We start from the raw sequence: 16,118 nt of genomic DNA on the forward strand, positions 1-16,118 counted from the left end.
TTCATCACCCCTTTTTTATCAAATATATTTAGGGTTCAATCTCCATCGGTCTCGTAACCGGTTCTTCGGTCCCAAACGCGGTCGATGTGGCTATTTTCTGCACTTCATTAATGTAAATTTGATGTCTTAGTTGATTTTTGCAGGGAATTATTGGAGTGGGAAAGGTTGAGATTAATTTTGGTGAATGGTGAATGATTTTATTGCATTATACTCCCTCCGTCCCAACTTAATTGTCACTCTTTTCCATTTCGGTCCGTCCCAACTTAATTGTCACACTTCATTTTTACCACAAATGGTAAGTAGGTCCCACATTCCACTAACTCACTCTACTCACATTTTATTACTATAAAAATAATATTAAAAAATGAGTCTCACATTCCACTAACTTTTCCAACCAACTTTTTTTTACATTTCTTAATATTCGTGCCCACTTCAAGAGTGACAATTAAGTTGGGACGGAGGGAGTAGTATAAAAGTATTTATGTAAAAATAAGGGTTTATTTTTTTATCATAAACATTAATTTCTGGTTGTAATAACATGAATATAGTCCTAATTTACTCCCCAACTTGTTATTTATCTCTCGTTACCATCTATATATATCTCGTAATCTCATATCACCCATGTTGTAGAACGACAAGATATGCATGTACAAGAAAGCAAAATGTGTCTTCTCTTCTTCTCTTTTTTGTTATCAAGCAAATCTAGGGTATAGTCTGCACCGGTCTCGTTTCCACACGCAAGGAAATTTTTTCCAGGGAATATTATTGGCGTGAAAATGCTTGATAATAATTTGCTAAGATTAATATTCCATCCGTTTCTTTTTAGTCCATTTTAACAAAATATGTTATTACTTCCGCCGCACTATAAGCGAGACGTTTTTTTCTTCACTCTTTTTGAAAAAAATAATAGTTGTAATAAATAGTTAAAGCGTAGATAATATTGTAATATAAGAGAGAATAATATAAAGAAGATTCTTATCTATATTATTATTTATCTTACATTTTTGCACTCCTTTTGACATTTTTTATTATATCGTGTTGACATCACGAGAATCACAAAAACTACCATGTAAAAGAAATGTCTAAAATACCCATTTTGAATTAATTAATACAAAATGAATTTTCAAATAACACCACTAAATACCATTAGATCCTATAAATCTAATAGCTAGGAATTGGTAGTAGTTAAGAATTAGCTAATTAGTAGCAATTGATCGCATCCCTATGTTTCGTTAGTGTTGGAACATATTCCTTTTAAACCATTCCATTTGAGTTGGACCATTTCCTTTTTTTTGTAATGATTCACTTACCCACTCTTTCAACCTCATTTCCCCATCTAACATATCATCTGTTGGCTTCTTCCGTGTAAACATCTCGAGCAACATTATCCCGAAACTGTACACATCCCCATGTGTGGACACTTTCCCTTCCATTCCCAACTCTAACCATGCATCATTAGTATTCGATTAAACATTGATATTTTTATAAAGAAAAAAATATAGCAATATAATTGAAGATGAAAAGTTTAGCATTATGCATACCTGGTGCTGCATAGCCGATAGTCGCCAATGTTTGTGTTTGAACGACAACTTCTCCATCGTCAAAAAGCTTGCCAATACCAAAATCACCAAGATGAGCGACCATGTCTTCATCGAGCAAAACATTGCTTGGCTTTACATCACAATGGACAACTGGAAATGTATGGCCATGGACATGGGAAGATATTCCAAGGCTGCTGCAACATCTATTGCTATCTTCAGTCTCTGGATAAGATCTAGACAATGCATGTTGGAATATAACCATTTATCCAAGCTCCCATTCGGCATATATGTGAGCACCAAAGCTTTAAACTATTTATATGAGACGGAAGAAAAAATGAAAATTTGGCCTGGACAGAGGGAGTATTTCTTTTGCATTTTCATTCAATTTCCTCATTCATTCCACTATACCAAGCAAATGAAAAGAATGAAAGTAGGACTCATATTCCATTCCATCTTACTAAGAAAGACCTAAGGGTCCATTTGGTAAAATAGGTAACTCTTCTGTCTTGGAGTTATCTAATCTAAAATAGCCTAAAATGTGTCTTATTAAAATGTTTTGTTTTATAAAAGTTTAATGTCTTTTAATAAAATATAAATATTGGGGTCAAAAATTTTGAGGAAGGTTAATTCTTTATTTACAAAAAAACTTGACATGGACAGGCTATATTTCTTGAATTTTCTCTATGATGTAATTTTCTGTTAATTTAGTCGCTCGATCCATATGGGTTTTTCATAATAATTTACATAGAGATCATATGAAGAAAATAGTTTTATAAAATTAATTCGGTGGGACCTTATACCTTCACGTTCCAACTACAAACTAAAATAAATTCTATTTATCAATAACTCATTTCAATTAAAAGTGGAGTATATTTTTCTCATTATTATACACATGTACAATCTACTCCACAAAGACTACTCAAACAAAACTACAAATATGTGCAAAACATAGCCAGACTAATATCTCTCAAATATTGAAATAGGTGGGAATTATAGATTGCATGGACATTGAAGCATGCAATAAAAAATTATTTTATTTTATTTTATTTATTGAATAATTATCAACAGCATTGTTCATTTACATTTAATTTAAAAGATATCACACGTCCAATAGAAACATGACAGGACTCTAAAGTCCATTTATGGAAGAAAGAATTAGTCCAGGAACACACACATAAGATAGATGATGACTAGGTCACCTCAACCAACGCTATGCATATGAAGATTCCTTTTGCTTTTTACACCACCAACCATTTAAGTAAGTGGGGCTTCTTTATAGATTGTACTCTATATAATAGCTATGCTACATCCATTACTAAACAAGCACAACACAAATCCTCAATTCCAACAAAAATCACACAAAAACATAATCAACTTATTTTGATGGAGTGCAGAAAATTAGAAATAATCATTGTTTCGGCCGACAATCTTCCAGTCGTCCGGAACTTTGGGAGGATGAAAGTCTACGCGGAGGTGTCCATCAACGGAGAATCCAAGACAAGCAAGCGAACCACTGTGGACAAGGACAGAGGGACAAACCCTAGATGGATCTGCTCTCTCGATTACACGTTTAAGGAGGCCTCTCTCCAGAATCAGGGATTGCTGGTTGTGGTGAAGCTCTACTGTGAGAGGACTCTGGAAGACAGGTACATCGGTGAGGTCAAATTACCGGTCAAGGCTCTCTTCGACTACGGACCTAGGGTTGAAAATGTGTTGACCTACACCGTGGATGGGGCCGGGGACGGGAAGCTTAACATTTTGTATAGTTTTGGAAACATGTTTATGGCGCCAAAGCCCTCGGTTTGGAAGAAGGCGGTCTGGGTGATGTAACATGGGACGTGGTTCCTCTTGGCTAGAGATGATACGAGAATATTTATGGAATACCACCATATCTCTATTATTTAGTTAATTAGTTAATTAGTGATTTTCTATATCTTTTTATATAATTATGATATTTATTTCTTGATCATTAAGTTAGGTTACTCCTATTATAAATAGGAGCCTTTGTTATCTTTTGAATCATCCATTTGAAGAAATACATTTATCTTTTATCTTTTTATCGTCTTTTACTTTTCTCTGCTATTTACTTTATCAAAAACCCTAGTTGAACGATAGTTGGCTGGACCCCGCGAACGAACCAACATCTTCTCCGCACATCTCTCGCAGTTATCTCTCGATACGAGTTTTCTCCGTATCATCGGTGGTTTGTAAAAAGGAGGATGGAGTTGATTAATGTTGGTGTATTATTTCAAAAATAGCTTATTTATAATTTCTAGCAGTATATAATTCAGAAATGGTGCAACCGAGGACTTCTCTAAAGGAATCGTATGATCCTTTGACTTTGTACTATAATTTGGGAAAGTGAAGTTATTTATACGTTTAATCTCTCCCTTAGTTTTATTTTTTATCATAAACATTAATTTCTGGCTGTAATAACATGAATATAGTCCTAATTTAATCCATTACTTGTTATTTATCTCTCGTTACCATCTATATATATCTCGTAATCTCATATCACCCATGTTGTAGAACGACAAGATATGCATGTACAAGAAAGCAAAATGTGTCTTCTCTTCTTCACTTTTTTTATCAAGCAAATCTAGGGTATAATCTGCACCGGTCTCGTTTCCGGTCATTAGAAGGCACCGTGTAGTCGGCAACGAAATTCCACCTTGGTCCTCACACGCAAGGAAATTTTTTCCAGCCAATATTATTGGCCTGAAAATACTTGATATTAATTTCGGTGACTTATGAATGGTTTTATTTTGAAATATAAATAAAATATTGGTGATATTTTTTCGCATGTCTCGCGTCGCCGACTCGACTCGCCTCGCCAGTGTTCCGCCGCGGCATCTGATGAGTCGGCGAAAATTTGATGTTAGTGAATGCAGGAAAAACGCAGATCACGACACAGAGAATTTACGTGGTTCGATTTACTGAAGTAAATCTACGTCCACGGGAAGAAGAGAGGGCAGAGTTGTATTGCTTGATCTGTTTTCTACAGCTTACAATACAGACTTGCTATTTTGTATTCTATCTCTAGAGATTGAGAGAATGTAACCCTATCTATCTGATCTAGGTTCTATTTATACAAAGGACCAAGATCGTGGCATGCAGCTATTTACTAGGTAGTGGATGTCGTGGAGATCGTGGCGATCTTGCATGGGTCCACTATCCTGCATGAGTTAATGACTGCTTGACACCACTAAATAGATCGTGGGTGTAGTGGAGGTGGAAATCCTGCATGAGTCCACTATCTCCTAGTTCGGTCGAATACTGAGACCGAACTGCTGAATTATTGCCGAGCAGCTTTTGCCGATCTGAGAGCAGAGCTTGATGCCGACCTGAGAGCAGAGTTTGATTGGTTGGCTTTTACCGAGCTTGTAGGCTGGGGCCGAACTCTTTGGTTGTGCCGAACTGAACTCTTTAGTCATGCCGGACTGATACTCTTTAGTCGTGCCGAACTGATACTCTTTCTTGGGCTTGTTTAGTACGTACTCCATCACTACCCCCCCCCGGAAAGCGAAGTGAATTAGTTCGGCATTCTGGATAAAGGTACGGGGTAAGTTGATGTTTGTCCTCGGTCTGATGAAGTGAACTCTTCTTTGACCGGACTTGGTTTGTGTCCTAATTTGGCGAGTTTTATCGCTCGGATCGAACTTTCCGTTGTCCTAATTTGGGGATCGGACTTTCCCTTGTCCTAATTCGGCGAGTTTTATCGCGTGGATCGGACTTTCCCTTGTCCTAATTCAGGCAAGTTTTATCGCGAGAATCGGACTTTCGTTGCAGTTCGTTTCAGACGAAGTGCTTGATTCTTAAGCTGAATTGCGGTCTTGTATCTTCTGTAGAAGCTTTGACTTACAATCGTTGGCTTGTTGCAGCTCGTTTCGGACGAACTGCTTGTTTAAGCTGAATTGTAGTCTTGTATCTTCTGTAGAAGCTTTGACTTCACAATCGTTGGCTTGTTGCAGCTCGTTTCAGACGAACTGCTTGTTTAAGCTGAATTGTGGTCTTGTATCTTCTGTAGAAGCTTTGACTTCACAATCGTTGGCTTGTTGCAGCTCGTTTCAGACGAACTGCTTGTTTAAGCTGAATTGCGGTCTTGTATCTTCTGTAGAAGCTTTGACTTACAATCGTTGGCTTGTTGCAGCTCGTTTCGGACGAACTGCTTGTTTAAGCTGAATTGTAGTCTTGTATCTTCTGTAGAAGCTTTGACTCACAATCGTGGGCTTATATATGTTCTAAGAAGGGGATCAGCCTTCGAAGAACAAGATACCTCAGTAACATTTGTAAGAGACGACACGCACATAGACAGACAAAACGCATATAGACACATAGAAAGCACATAAAGACAAACAAAGACCAAGCAAACCAAATAAAGCACATTGACCGAAACAGAACTCAAGACTGACTGACCGGACTGTCTCTTACAAATGGAACTTTTTGAGGTTGGAAATGTGCCATGATCGGGGTACCTGTTCTCCTGACATGTGAGCCAATTTGTAAGACCCTTTGCCGAGGACTTCTGACACCCGATACGGACCTTCCCATGTGGGTTCGAGCTTGCCCAGCTTTTCTGCTCGGCTTACTTCGTTGTTTCTCAAGACGAGATCTCCCACTTGAAATTGTAGCTTCTTCACCCTTTGGTTGTAATACCGGGCTGCTTGCTCCTTGTACTTGGCTGCTTTTATGCATGCCAATTCTCTTCTTTCTTCGGCAAGATCTAGCTCGGCTCTCAGTCCGTCGTCATTCATTTCTGAGGAGAAATTTAGAGTTCGGGGACTGGGTACGCCGATCTCCACCGGAATCACGGCTTCAGTGCCGTACACAAGACTGTACGGAGTTTCACCGTTGGAGGTTGTGGGTGTAGTTCGGTAGGACCATAGGACTTGAGGGAGATTTTCTACCCATTGTCCTTTGGCTTGTTCTAACCGAGCTTTTAACCCTTTCACCAGGATACGATTTGTTACCTCCGTTTGTCCGTTTGCTTGTGGATGAGAGACCGAAGTGAACCGCTGTTGAATATTCAGCTCTTGGCACCAATTCTTGAACGTCTTGTCGGTGAACTGAGTCCCGTTATCCGAGATGAGGATGTGGGGTATGCCAAATCGGCACACTATGTTCTTCCAGACGAAGTCCAATGCCTTCGAGCTCGTTATCGTAGCTAATGGTTCAGCTTCCACCCACTTCGTAAGTAGTCCACGGCAACGATTAGGAATTTCATTTGCCGAGGAGCTTGAGGAAGTGGTCCCACTATGTCTATGCCCCATTGCATGAAAGGCCAAGGGCTTTGCATAGTGAATAGATCGGTCTGCGGCATCCTTGGGATATTTGCATGGATTTGGCACTTCGGGCATGTCTTGACGAGCTGCACTGCTTCTTGTACCAAGGTTGGCCAATAATATCCCCATCTTAGAACTTTTTTAGCTAAAGCTCTAGCTCCGATGTGGCTGCCGCACGATCCTTCATGAACTTCTCTGAGGATGTAGTCCGTCTCTTCTGGTCCTACGCACCGCAATAACGGCTGGAGGTAAGACTTTCTAAAGAGGACTCCTTCATGAAGTTCGTACCGAAGTGCTCGGCATGTGATCTTCCGAGCTTCTCTCTTATCCTCGGGCAATTGTCCTTGATCCAGATACTGCAAGATCGGCGTCATCCAGTTCGGCGAGCTGGATACTGAATGTACCTCGGCTTCATCAATGCTTCGATGCATTAATTCTTCCGCCTTTGAGCTCGGATCTGAGGCCAACTTACTTAAGGTATCTGCTCGGCTATTTTCCGCTCTGGGAACGCGGATTATCCGAAAATAGGAGAAACTTCGGCTGAGGTTTTGCGCTTTGTCCAAATACTTCTTCATTCTCTCGTCACGGGCTTCACTTGTACCCAACATGTGATTTACTATGACTTGTGAATCACAATGGACTTTGAGAGATTTGACGAGCAGACTTTGCGCTAACTGGAGTCCGGCCAGGAGGGCTTCGTACTCGGCTTCATTATTAGTAGTGGGGAATAGGAACCGAAATGAGTAGGTTACCTCGTGTCCGTCGGGAGCGACAAGTAAAATACCAGCTCCACTTCCCATCTTGTTTGAAGCTCCATCTACGAATCCGCTCCAGCAGTCCGGCGGCTCTACTTCGGATTCCAAGGGCTGTGCTAGTTCGGCATTGGTAGAATTTTTCTGTTCGGCAATGACAGGGATTGCTTGATCGAACTTGGCCTCTGCAAGAAAATCTGCCAAGGCTTGTCCCTTGATGGCTTTCCGAGGTAGGTACTCGATTGAGTGTTCTCCCAGCTCTATGGCCCATTTGGCGATTCTGCCTGATGCTTCTGGCTTGGTCAAAACTTGCCGAAGAGGCAGATCGGTTAAGACGCATACCTTGTGAGCATAGAAGTATGGCCGCAGTCTCCTTGCTGCATTTACTAGCGCCAGAGCAATTTTTTCCAGAGGTTGATACCTTGTTTCTGGACCTCTTAATGCTCGGCTTGTAAAGTAGATGGGAAACTGCTTTAGGCCTTCTTCTCGTACAAGCACCGCGCTGATGGTTTGATCTGATGCCGCTAAGTATAAAAATATTACTTCGGCTTCGGTTGGAGCAGAGAGAATAGGAAGCTCGGCTAGATAACTTTTGAGCTCGTCAAAGGCCTTTTTCTGCTCGGCTCCCCACTCGAACTTTGGTGCCTTTTTCAACACCTTGAAGAACGGCAGTTGCTTTTCGGCTGCTTGGGAAAGGAATCGATTCAGTGCGGCTAGACATCCGGTTAGCCTTTGCACGTCATGTATGGACTTCGGCATTGCCATGTTCTGAACGACTTGAATTTTTGAGGGGTTTGCCTTGAGTCCGTCCTTTGAAACCCAACAACCCAGAAACTTTCCCGAATCTACCAAAAAGGTACACTTTTGGGGATTAAGTTTGAGGTTGGCTTTCTTGAGCACGTTGAGAGTGGACTTGAGGTTGTGCTCGTACTCCGAAGTGCTTTTGCTTTTGACGACGATATCGTCAACATACACTTCGACCTCCTTTCCGATCAGGTGCCGAAAAAGCTTGTCTACCATCCTTTGATAAGTGGCTCCGGCATTCTTTAAACCGAATGGCATCTTTTTATAAGCGAAAATGCCGAAATCGGTAATGAAAGCTGTTTTCGGAGCGTCACTCTCATCCATCAATACTTGGTGATATCCTTTGTATAAATCAAGAAAACAGAAAATTTCGAAGCCGATCAAAGCTTCTACTTTTTTATCTATATTCGGAAGGGGATAGCAATCTTTAGGACAGTGCTTGTTTAGATCGGTAAAATCTATGCACATCCGCCATCCTCCTTCTTTTTTCTTGATCATCACAGGATTGGCCACCCAGGAAGGATATTTCACCTCGAATAGTACATCCGCTTTTAGTAATTGGCGGACTTCGTCATGGATGACTTGGCTTCTTTCTGCCGCAAAGAGTCTTTGCTTCTGTTTTACTGGCCGGATTGAAGGATCAATATTTAACCGATGAGTGATTACCTCGGGGGGCACTCCGGTCATGTCCAACGGAGACCATGCAAAGACATCTTTGTACTCCTTGAGGAGCTGAATGGTCTTTTCCCGGAGTAGAGGCGTTCCTGCGAAGCCGATCTTGACCGCTCTGGATGGATCATCTTCGTATAACTGAACGGTCATTGAGTTCGACTCTGAAGTGACTTCGGTCATCTCGCTTGCCTCTGACTCCGGTTGCTGTGATTGCTATGCTTGATGGTGCCGAACTGATTGTTCGGCACTTTTAAGCGCAACCTGCAGACATTCTTTTGCTCTCTTTTGATCACCTCGGATGACCGCTATCCCACCTTTAGTGGGGATCTTGATGGTGAGGTGATAAGTAGAGCAAACGGCCCGAACTGTGTTGAGCCAGTCTCTCCCCAGGATGATGTTGTACGGGGACCGAGCTTTCACCACAAAGAACTCGATCATCGTATTGGAGATTGTAGGCGCTTTTCCCACCGTGATCGGAAGGCTGATAATACCTTCAGGGCGGGTGTCCTCCTGGGCGAAACTTTTCAGAGGAAGTGGAGCCGGACTGAGCCGAGCTGGATCCACTTCCATTTTATCGAAACATTCTTTAAAAAGAATGCTGACTGACGCTCCCGTATCCACCAATACTCTGTGGATCAGTTTGTTTGCCACTCCGGCTTGAATGACAATAGCGTCTTGGTGAGGAGAGATGGCTGGGACGGGATCGGCGTCTGAAAATGTAATCACTTCGTCTTTCTTCAGCCTTTTATGTGTTGGCTCCTCTTGATTGGAACCTCTGCGTTCTGCTTTTAGGGACGACTTAGTCTTCCCGGCAGGGAGAGCATCAATAGTCAGGATTACTCCATAATATTGCGGCTCGTCGTCGTCTTCGGGATCCTCATGCCTTTTCGGATCCTGAGGATTGCAGTTCGCACCTCTCTGCCTTTTGTTCTTTTTCGGCTGCTTGCTTTGGTATTTTTTTAACGTTCCTGTTTTCACAAGAACATCAATACCTGCAGCCAAATCTCGGCACTCCTCGGTATCGTGACCGTGGGTTTGATGGAAGGAGCAATATTGATCCTGAGGTCGCCGCGCGGCTGATTTCGTCATCCGCTTTGGTCTTTCGAACATATCGGAATGTAGTTCGAAAATTTCCGCTCTTGACTTGTTCAGCGGTACGAACTGAGCGGGCGGCTTCTCGGGATTGAGACGGGGTCCCAATCTGTCTTGCACCGGAGCCCTTTGAATTCTTTCAAATGGAGTCCGGCGAGGATGCCCTTGATCGCTATGATCGGGCTTCCTTCTGTCTTCTCGGGACGATGAGCTGTCTAACGACCGTTTGCGATGGTCTGCCTCATCGGCCCGGGAGTACTGGTCCGCAATGTCCCACATCTCTTGAGCTGTTTGCGGACTGCATTCCACGAGCTTTCTGTAGAGAGCTCCGGGCTGGATTCCATTTTGGAATGCCGAAATGACAAGTAGATCGTTGAGATCATCTACTTGTAGGCATTCCTTGTGGAATCTCGTCAGGAAGTCGCTGATCTTTTCGTCGCGACCTTGACGTATAGAAAGCAGCTGAGCCGAAGTGATCCGGGCTTCCGCTTTCTGAAAGAACCTCCTGTGGAAAGCATCCATTAGATCTCGGTAGGATCTAATGCTGCCTTGAGGAAGGCTGTCGAACCACCTTCTGGCGTTCCCGATGAGCAGCTCGGGGAACAGCTTGCACATGTGGACCTCGTTGAGACCCTGGTTCGCCATGTTATATTGATAGCGTCCCAAGAAATCATGAGGATCCACGAGTCCGTCGTAGGTTATCGACGGAGTTCGGTAGTTCCGCGGCAAAGGAGTTCGGGTGATATCGTCCGAGAACGGAGTTTTTAATGCTCCGTACATGGCGAACCCGACATCTCTTCGGTACGGAGGAGATGGAGTTCTCCTGTGGTTCCGGTACCGAGGAGGAACAGGAACATGTCGGGGTTGAGGATTCTTTCTCCTGGAAGACACGTCACTACTGCGGTAGTAACTTTCATGCCTAGATGAGGAGGGAGAATCCGTCGTTGTCTTCTCCGGCTGTTGGCTCTTCTGCAGGAAGGTTAAGAACTCCTCCTGCTTCTCGGCCAAGAACAGCTTGACAGCTTCATTTAAATCGGGCTGCTGGGAAGACTCGGTGCGATGACTCCTGGAGGGGCTTGTTCCTTCTTCGTGAGAACTGGAGGTAGATGTCTCCCGAGGCCGTTTTTCAGACCTGCGAGCTGGACTAGCTTCCTCACGGTTATCACGAACGGTATTACGGGTAGTGTGTGATCTGGTATGCATTTTTTTTTTGGGGTGGAAAAAGGGTCAAAAATTCGCTTTTATCACAAATTTGGTTCTCTGTTTCCCACAGACGGCGCCAGTGATGAGTCGGCGAAAATTTGATGTTAGTGAATGCAGGAAAAACGCAGATCACGACACAGAGAATTTACGTGGTTCGATTTACTGAAGTAAATCTACGTCCACGGGAAGAAGAGAGGGCAGAGTTGTATTGCTTGATCTGTTTTCTACAGCTTACAATACAGACTTGCTATTTTGTATTCTATCTCTAGAGATTGAGAGAATGTAACCCTATCTATCTGATCTAGGTTCTATTTATACAAAGGACCAAGATCGTGGCATGCAGCTATTTACTAGGTAGTGGATGTCGTGGAGATCGTGGCGATCTTGCATGGGTCCACTATCCTGCATGAGTTAATGACTGCTTGACACCACTAAATAGATCGTGGGTGTAGTGGAGGTGGAAATCCTGCATGAGTCCACTATCTCCTAGTTCGGTCGAATACTGAGACCGAACTGCTGAATTATTGCCGAGCAGCTTTTGCCGATCTGAGAGCAGAGCTTGATGCCGACCTGAGAGCAGAGTTTGATTGGTTGGCTTTTACCGAGCTTGTAGGCTGGGGCCGAACTCTTTGGTTGTGCCGAACTGAACTCTTTAGTCATGCCGGACTGATACTCTTTAGTCGTGCCGAACTGATACTCTTTCTTGGGCTTGTTTAGTACGTACTCCATCAGCATCCATCTCCTGTTTGGGTTATGAATGCTGTAAACTAGGGATATGTATGTCCAATATTTTTATTGAACAAAAAAAGTCCGACATTTATAAATTTTACCACAACAAACGTTTGAGGTGCATTTATTCTACACAATTAATTGATATACTACTACAAATTATGCCCCCTGAAAAAAAAATAAAAGAAAAATGTTAATATATACTCTTTTCGCCTTAATAAATGAAATATTTGATTTTTGATCAAGTTGGTACAACTAGAAATAAAACCTGTCCAATTCATTGGTACAACTAGAAATAAAACCCATACTTTTTGTGAGAGAGAGAATTATGGTGGAATAAGTCTTCAATAATGTAGGCCTTCGGCCAAACAGAACTGAAGCATGTACACTGAAAAGTGTTTTTCTCCAAAATTGGGCACAAAACCAACTATATCTGCGAAAGAAAATATTAGAGATGCTATTGTTTTCATTTATATAAATATTTTATTTTAAATAGAATAATTTAAAAAATATTTGATATTTAATGAAATACAGAGAGTATTAATTTTGGCTACGAATAGAATTGGTCCAATATTTATGACTTTTTTCAGTAGTCTGCCATTCTAAAATTCTACTATTAAAGAGACACATGAAATTTAACAAGACCTGTACGACATACGACATGGACCATATATGTCTTTTAATTTGGTTGCAATTAAAGTAGACTTTTAAGGAATGAGGTCAATGCAAGGGTAATATAGTCTAGAAGACTATAATTTAATGAATTACTCTAATATTTATGCAAAGGTTTATCGTCATCTTTGTTATGCGTGTGGGACCACTCCACGTTGGTTGGAAAGTTTCGATATTTTTGACAAATAGGACTCCCTCCGTTTACGAAATATCGTCAAAGTTTAACTTGTCACGGGTTTTAAAAATGTGAAGAAAAGTGAGTGAAAAAAGTTAGTGCAATGTAGGTCTCATATTTATATATTGTTTTTATAATAGGATGTGAGTGTAATGAGTTAGTTGAAAGTGGGTCCATTTACCAAAAACGGTAAAAAAGCAAATTGGGGAACATTTCGCGGACGGACCGAAATGGCAAAACTGGACAACATTTCACGGTTGGAGGGAGTAATAATTTGCTAAGATTAATATTCCATCCGTTTCTTTTTAGTCCATTTTAACAAAATATGTTATTCCTTACGTCGCACTTTAAGCGAGACATTTTTTTCTTCACTAGTTTTGAAAAAAATAATAGTAGTAATAAATAGTTAAAGCGTAGATAATGTAATATAAGAGAGAATAATATAAAGAAGATTCTTATCTATATTATTATTTATCTTACATTTTTGCACTCCTTTTGACATTTTTTATTATATCGTGTTGACATCACGAGAATCACAAAAACTACCATTTAAAGAAAATGTATAAAATACCCATTTTGAATTAATTAATACAAAATGAAATTTCAAATAACACCACTAAATACCACTAGACCTATAAATCTAATAGCTAGGAATTGGAAATAGTTAAGAATTAGCTAATTAGTAGCAATTGATCACATCCCTCCTGTTTCATTAGTGTTGGAACATATTTCTGTTTCATTAGTGTTGGAACATATTCCTTTTAAGCCATTCCATTTGAGTTGGACCATTTCCTTTTCTTAGAAAATATAATCCACTTGTCCATATTACTTTATTTCATTTTTATTTTACTATCTTATACGTTTTCTCTATTCACTTAACTTATTAAATATGTACAATACTAAAAGAAGTGCTCTAGTGTTTTAAAAACCGGACCGGACCGGTCGGTTCAACCGATTCAACCATGAACCGACAGGTAGCCCGGTCCGGTTCACCCCTAAAAACCACTAGCATGTTGAACCGCCGTGAACTGGTGGAACTGGTGACAAACACAGATTTTGCATGTTTTTAAGGACTAGATTTGACTTGTTTTAAATGTCAATCATGCAAATTATGTTCTTAAATTGCATATGTTATACATTTGGTATTTTTGACGTGTTTGTTGATAAATGATAGAAAAAGATAGAAAATGGTGAAAAAAAGGCCAACGTGCAGCAGCCTCTGTTCGAGCCTATTCTGCCAGGGATTTTGATGTCCAATCAGTGCTTACTAGATGTCATTCTCTTCGTCTTCGAAAGAGCTTCGCGTGGATACCTTAAACGTCTCAATCGGAGTTCTGTAGAGAAAGTTATGACCATTATACGAACATTGCGCAATGCAGTCAAAGCTGGCGGAAATTTGGGCGGAAATTCAAGAAAGAGAATAAATTATTAATTTGTGAAACCAAATCTCTCTCCTTTCTTGTAGGGCACGAAAATAACCTAGATTAACCCTTTTTCTAGCCTATAAATACCCAAACCTAATTCATAATCTTCATCTCAGAGCCTCCAATCCTTCCCCCTCTACACATTCTTCCATTCCATCTTCCACACATAATTCATCCATCTTCCATTGGAGCGGAGCTCTGCAGATCCAGGCAAGAAAAGACAGAAGATTGAAGATTCAACCTTGCGTTCTATCAGTTTCTTTCATGTCTCGTGCTTTTATTGTTTTTACTACTTGTCTATGAGTAGTTAAACATCATTTGTAGTTTTTTCTGGTGAAGACTATTATGAACATGTTTTGATTTATTGAATTGAACTTTTTCCTAGCTCTTGTGATTATTTTGCTTGTTCTTGTGCTTTTATTGTTCTTTTGTCTGGCCAACTTGAGAACTATGTTCGTTTAACTAGATTAATCGAGAGATAACTAGTTTTATGTGGTAAAAGGAACGAGTACAACACATAGGTTTATCTGCACTCGAGAGAGGGGACCCTTTGTGAGGACTTGAGTCTTAGGAACTTAAGGAGTTAGAATCTAATCTATTGGAAGAAGACTTTGATAGTTAGAGTCTAATCTACTGGATAAGTGCACTCGAGAGAGGGCTTGTCCTAGAATCGCGACTTTCCTAATAATCCTGGAGACACATAAGGGTAAAGGTTCTATAAGATTAATCATCACTAGGTTATAGTAGTTGGATCCTAAAACTCTACTTTCTTTAGCCTGCTTTGTATTATTTTATTTTTATGCTTTTTGTTTTTTTTGTTTGTCTAGTTTATAAAATTCAAAAAACTCGGTGTATCTAAATAGTATATGACGCTTAGTATATGATAGCCAGTTGGAATCTTATTCCCTGTGTTCGATATCCCGGTACTGACCTTTAGCTATACTAGATCTACCCTGTATGCTTGCAGGTATTTTTAGTGCTAATAAATAGTGCATCAAGTTTTTGGCGCCGTTGCCGGAGAATATTATTGCTTTAAGCTGATATTGTAGAACGGTTGATAATACTAATTTAGAGTATAATATTTTGTATAGTTTTATTTTGATCACATCCCTCCTGTTTATTAGTGTTGGAACATATTCCTTTTAAGCCATTCCATTTGAGTTGGACCATTTCCTTTTCTTAGAAAATATAATCCACTTGTCCATATTACTTTATTTCATTTTTATTTTACTATCTCATACGTTTTCTCTATTCACTTAACTTATTAAATATGTACAATACTAAAAGAAGTGCTCTAGTGTTTTAAAAATCGGACCGGACCGGTCGGTTCAACCGATTCAACCATGAACCGACAGGTAGCCCGGTCCGGTTCACCCCTAAAAACCACTAACCATGGACCGAACATTAATTATTCTTATACATTAAATATGAAATTTTTTGTCCACCAAAACTAATACAGTAATTCATTTTAATTTTATATTCTTTTAAGAAAATTTTAATTATATTTTACAATCAATGATATTTTATAATATAGAAGTCTATAATTATAGATAGAGTTTAATAGTTTTTAATATTATCAATTATAATTTATTGTTATCTGATATTAATATTTTTACTATATATATTTAATTTATATAAACTTACTATTGATATTAATACATAGTTTTACTTAAAATAAATAATAATTCATGTTTTACTTCATATTACAATATTATTTCTCCCAACATGCTTTTTTCAGTTAAAATAAACTTTATTTATTTATATATATAGTA

General features: G+C 40.0%; 1 protein-coding gene across 1 annotated transcript; it reads left to right on the forward strand.

Moving 5' to 3' along the window:
* Positions 1 to 2,924: 2,924 nt before the first annotated feature.
* Positions 2,925 to 3,371, forward strand: LOC121780123 (protein SRC2 homolog). The gene has a single exon (XM_042177646.1). The coding sequence runs from the start codon at positions 2,925 to 2,927 to the stop codon at positions 3,369 to 3,371; it is 447 nt and encodes a 148-aa protein (XP_042033580.1).
* Positions 3,372 to 16,118: the final 12,747 nt, after the last annotated feature.

The sequence above is a fragment of the Salvia splendens genome, chromosome 19 (genome assembly GCF_004379255.2).
Source record: "Salvia splendens isolate huo1 chromosome 19, SspV2, whole genome shotgun sequence".
Taxonomy (NCBI): domain Eukaryota; kingdom Viridiplantae; phylum Streptophyta; class Magnoliopsida; order Lamiales; family Lamiaceae; genus Salvia; species Salvia splendens.

Coding starts and splice junctions, on each gene's coding strand:
- LOC121780123 (XM_042177646.1), top strand. CDS start 2,925: ATGGAGTGCAGAAAATTAGAAATAATCATTGTTTCGGCCGACAATCTT.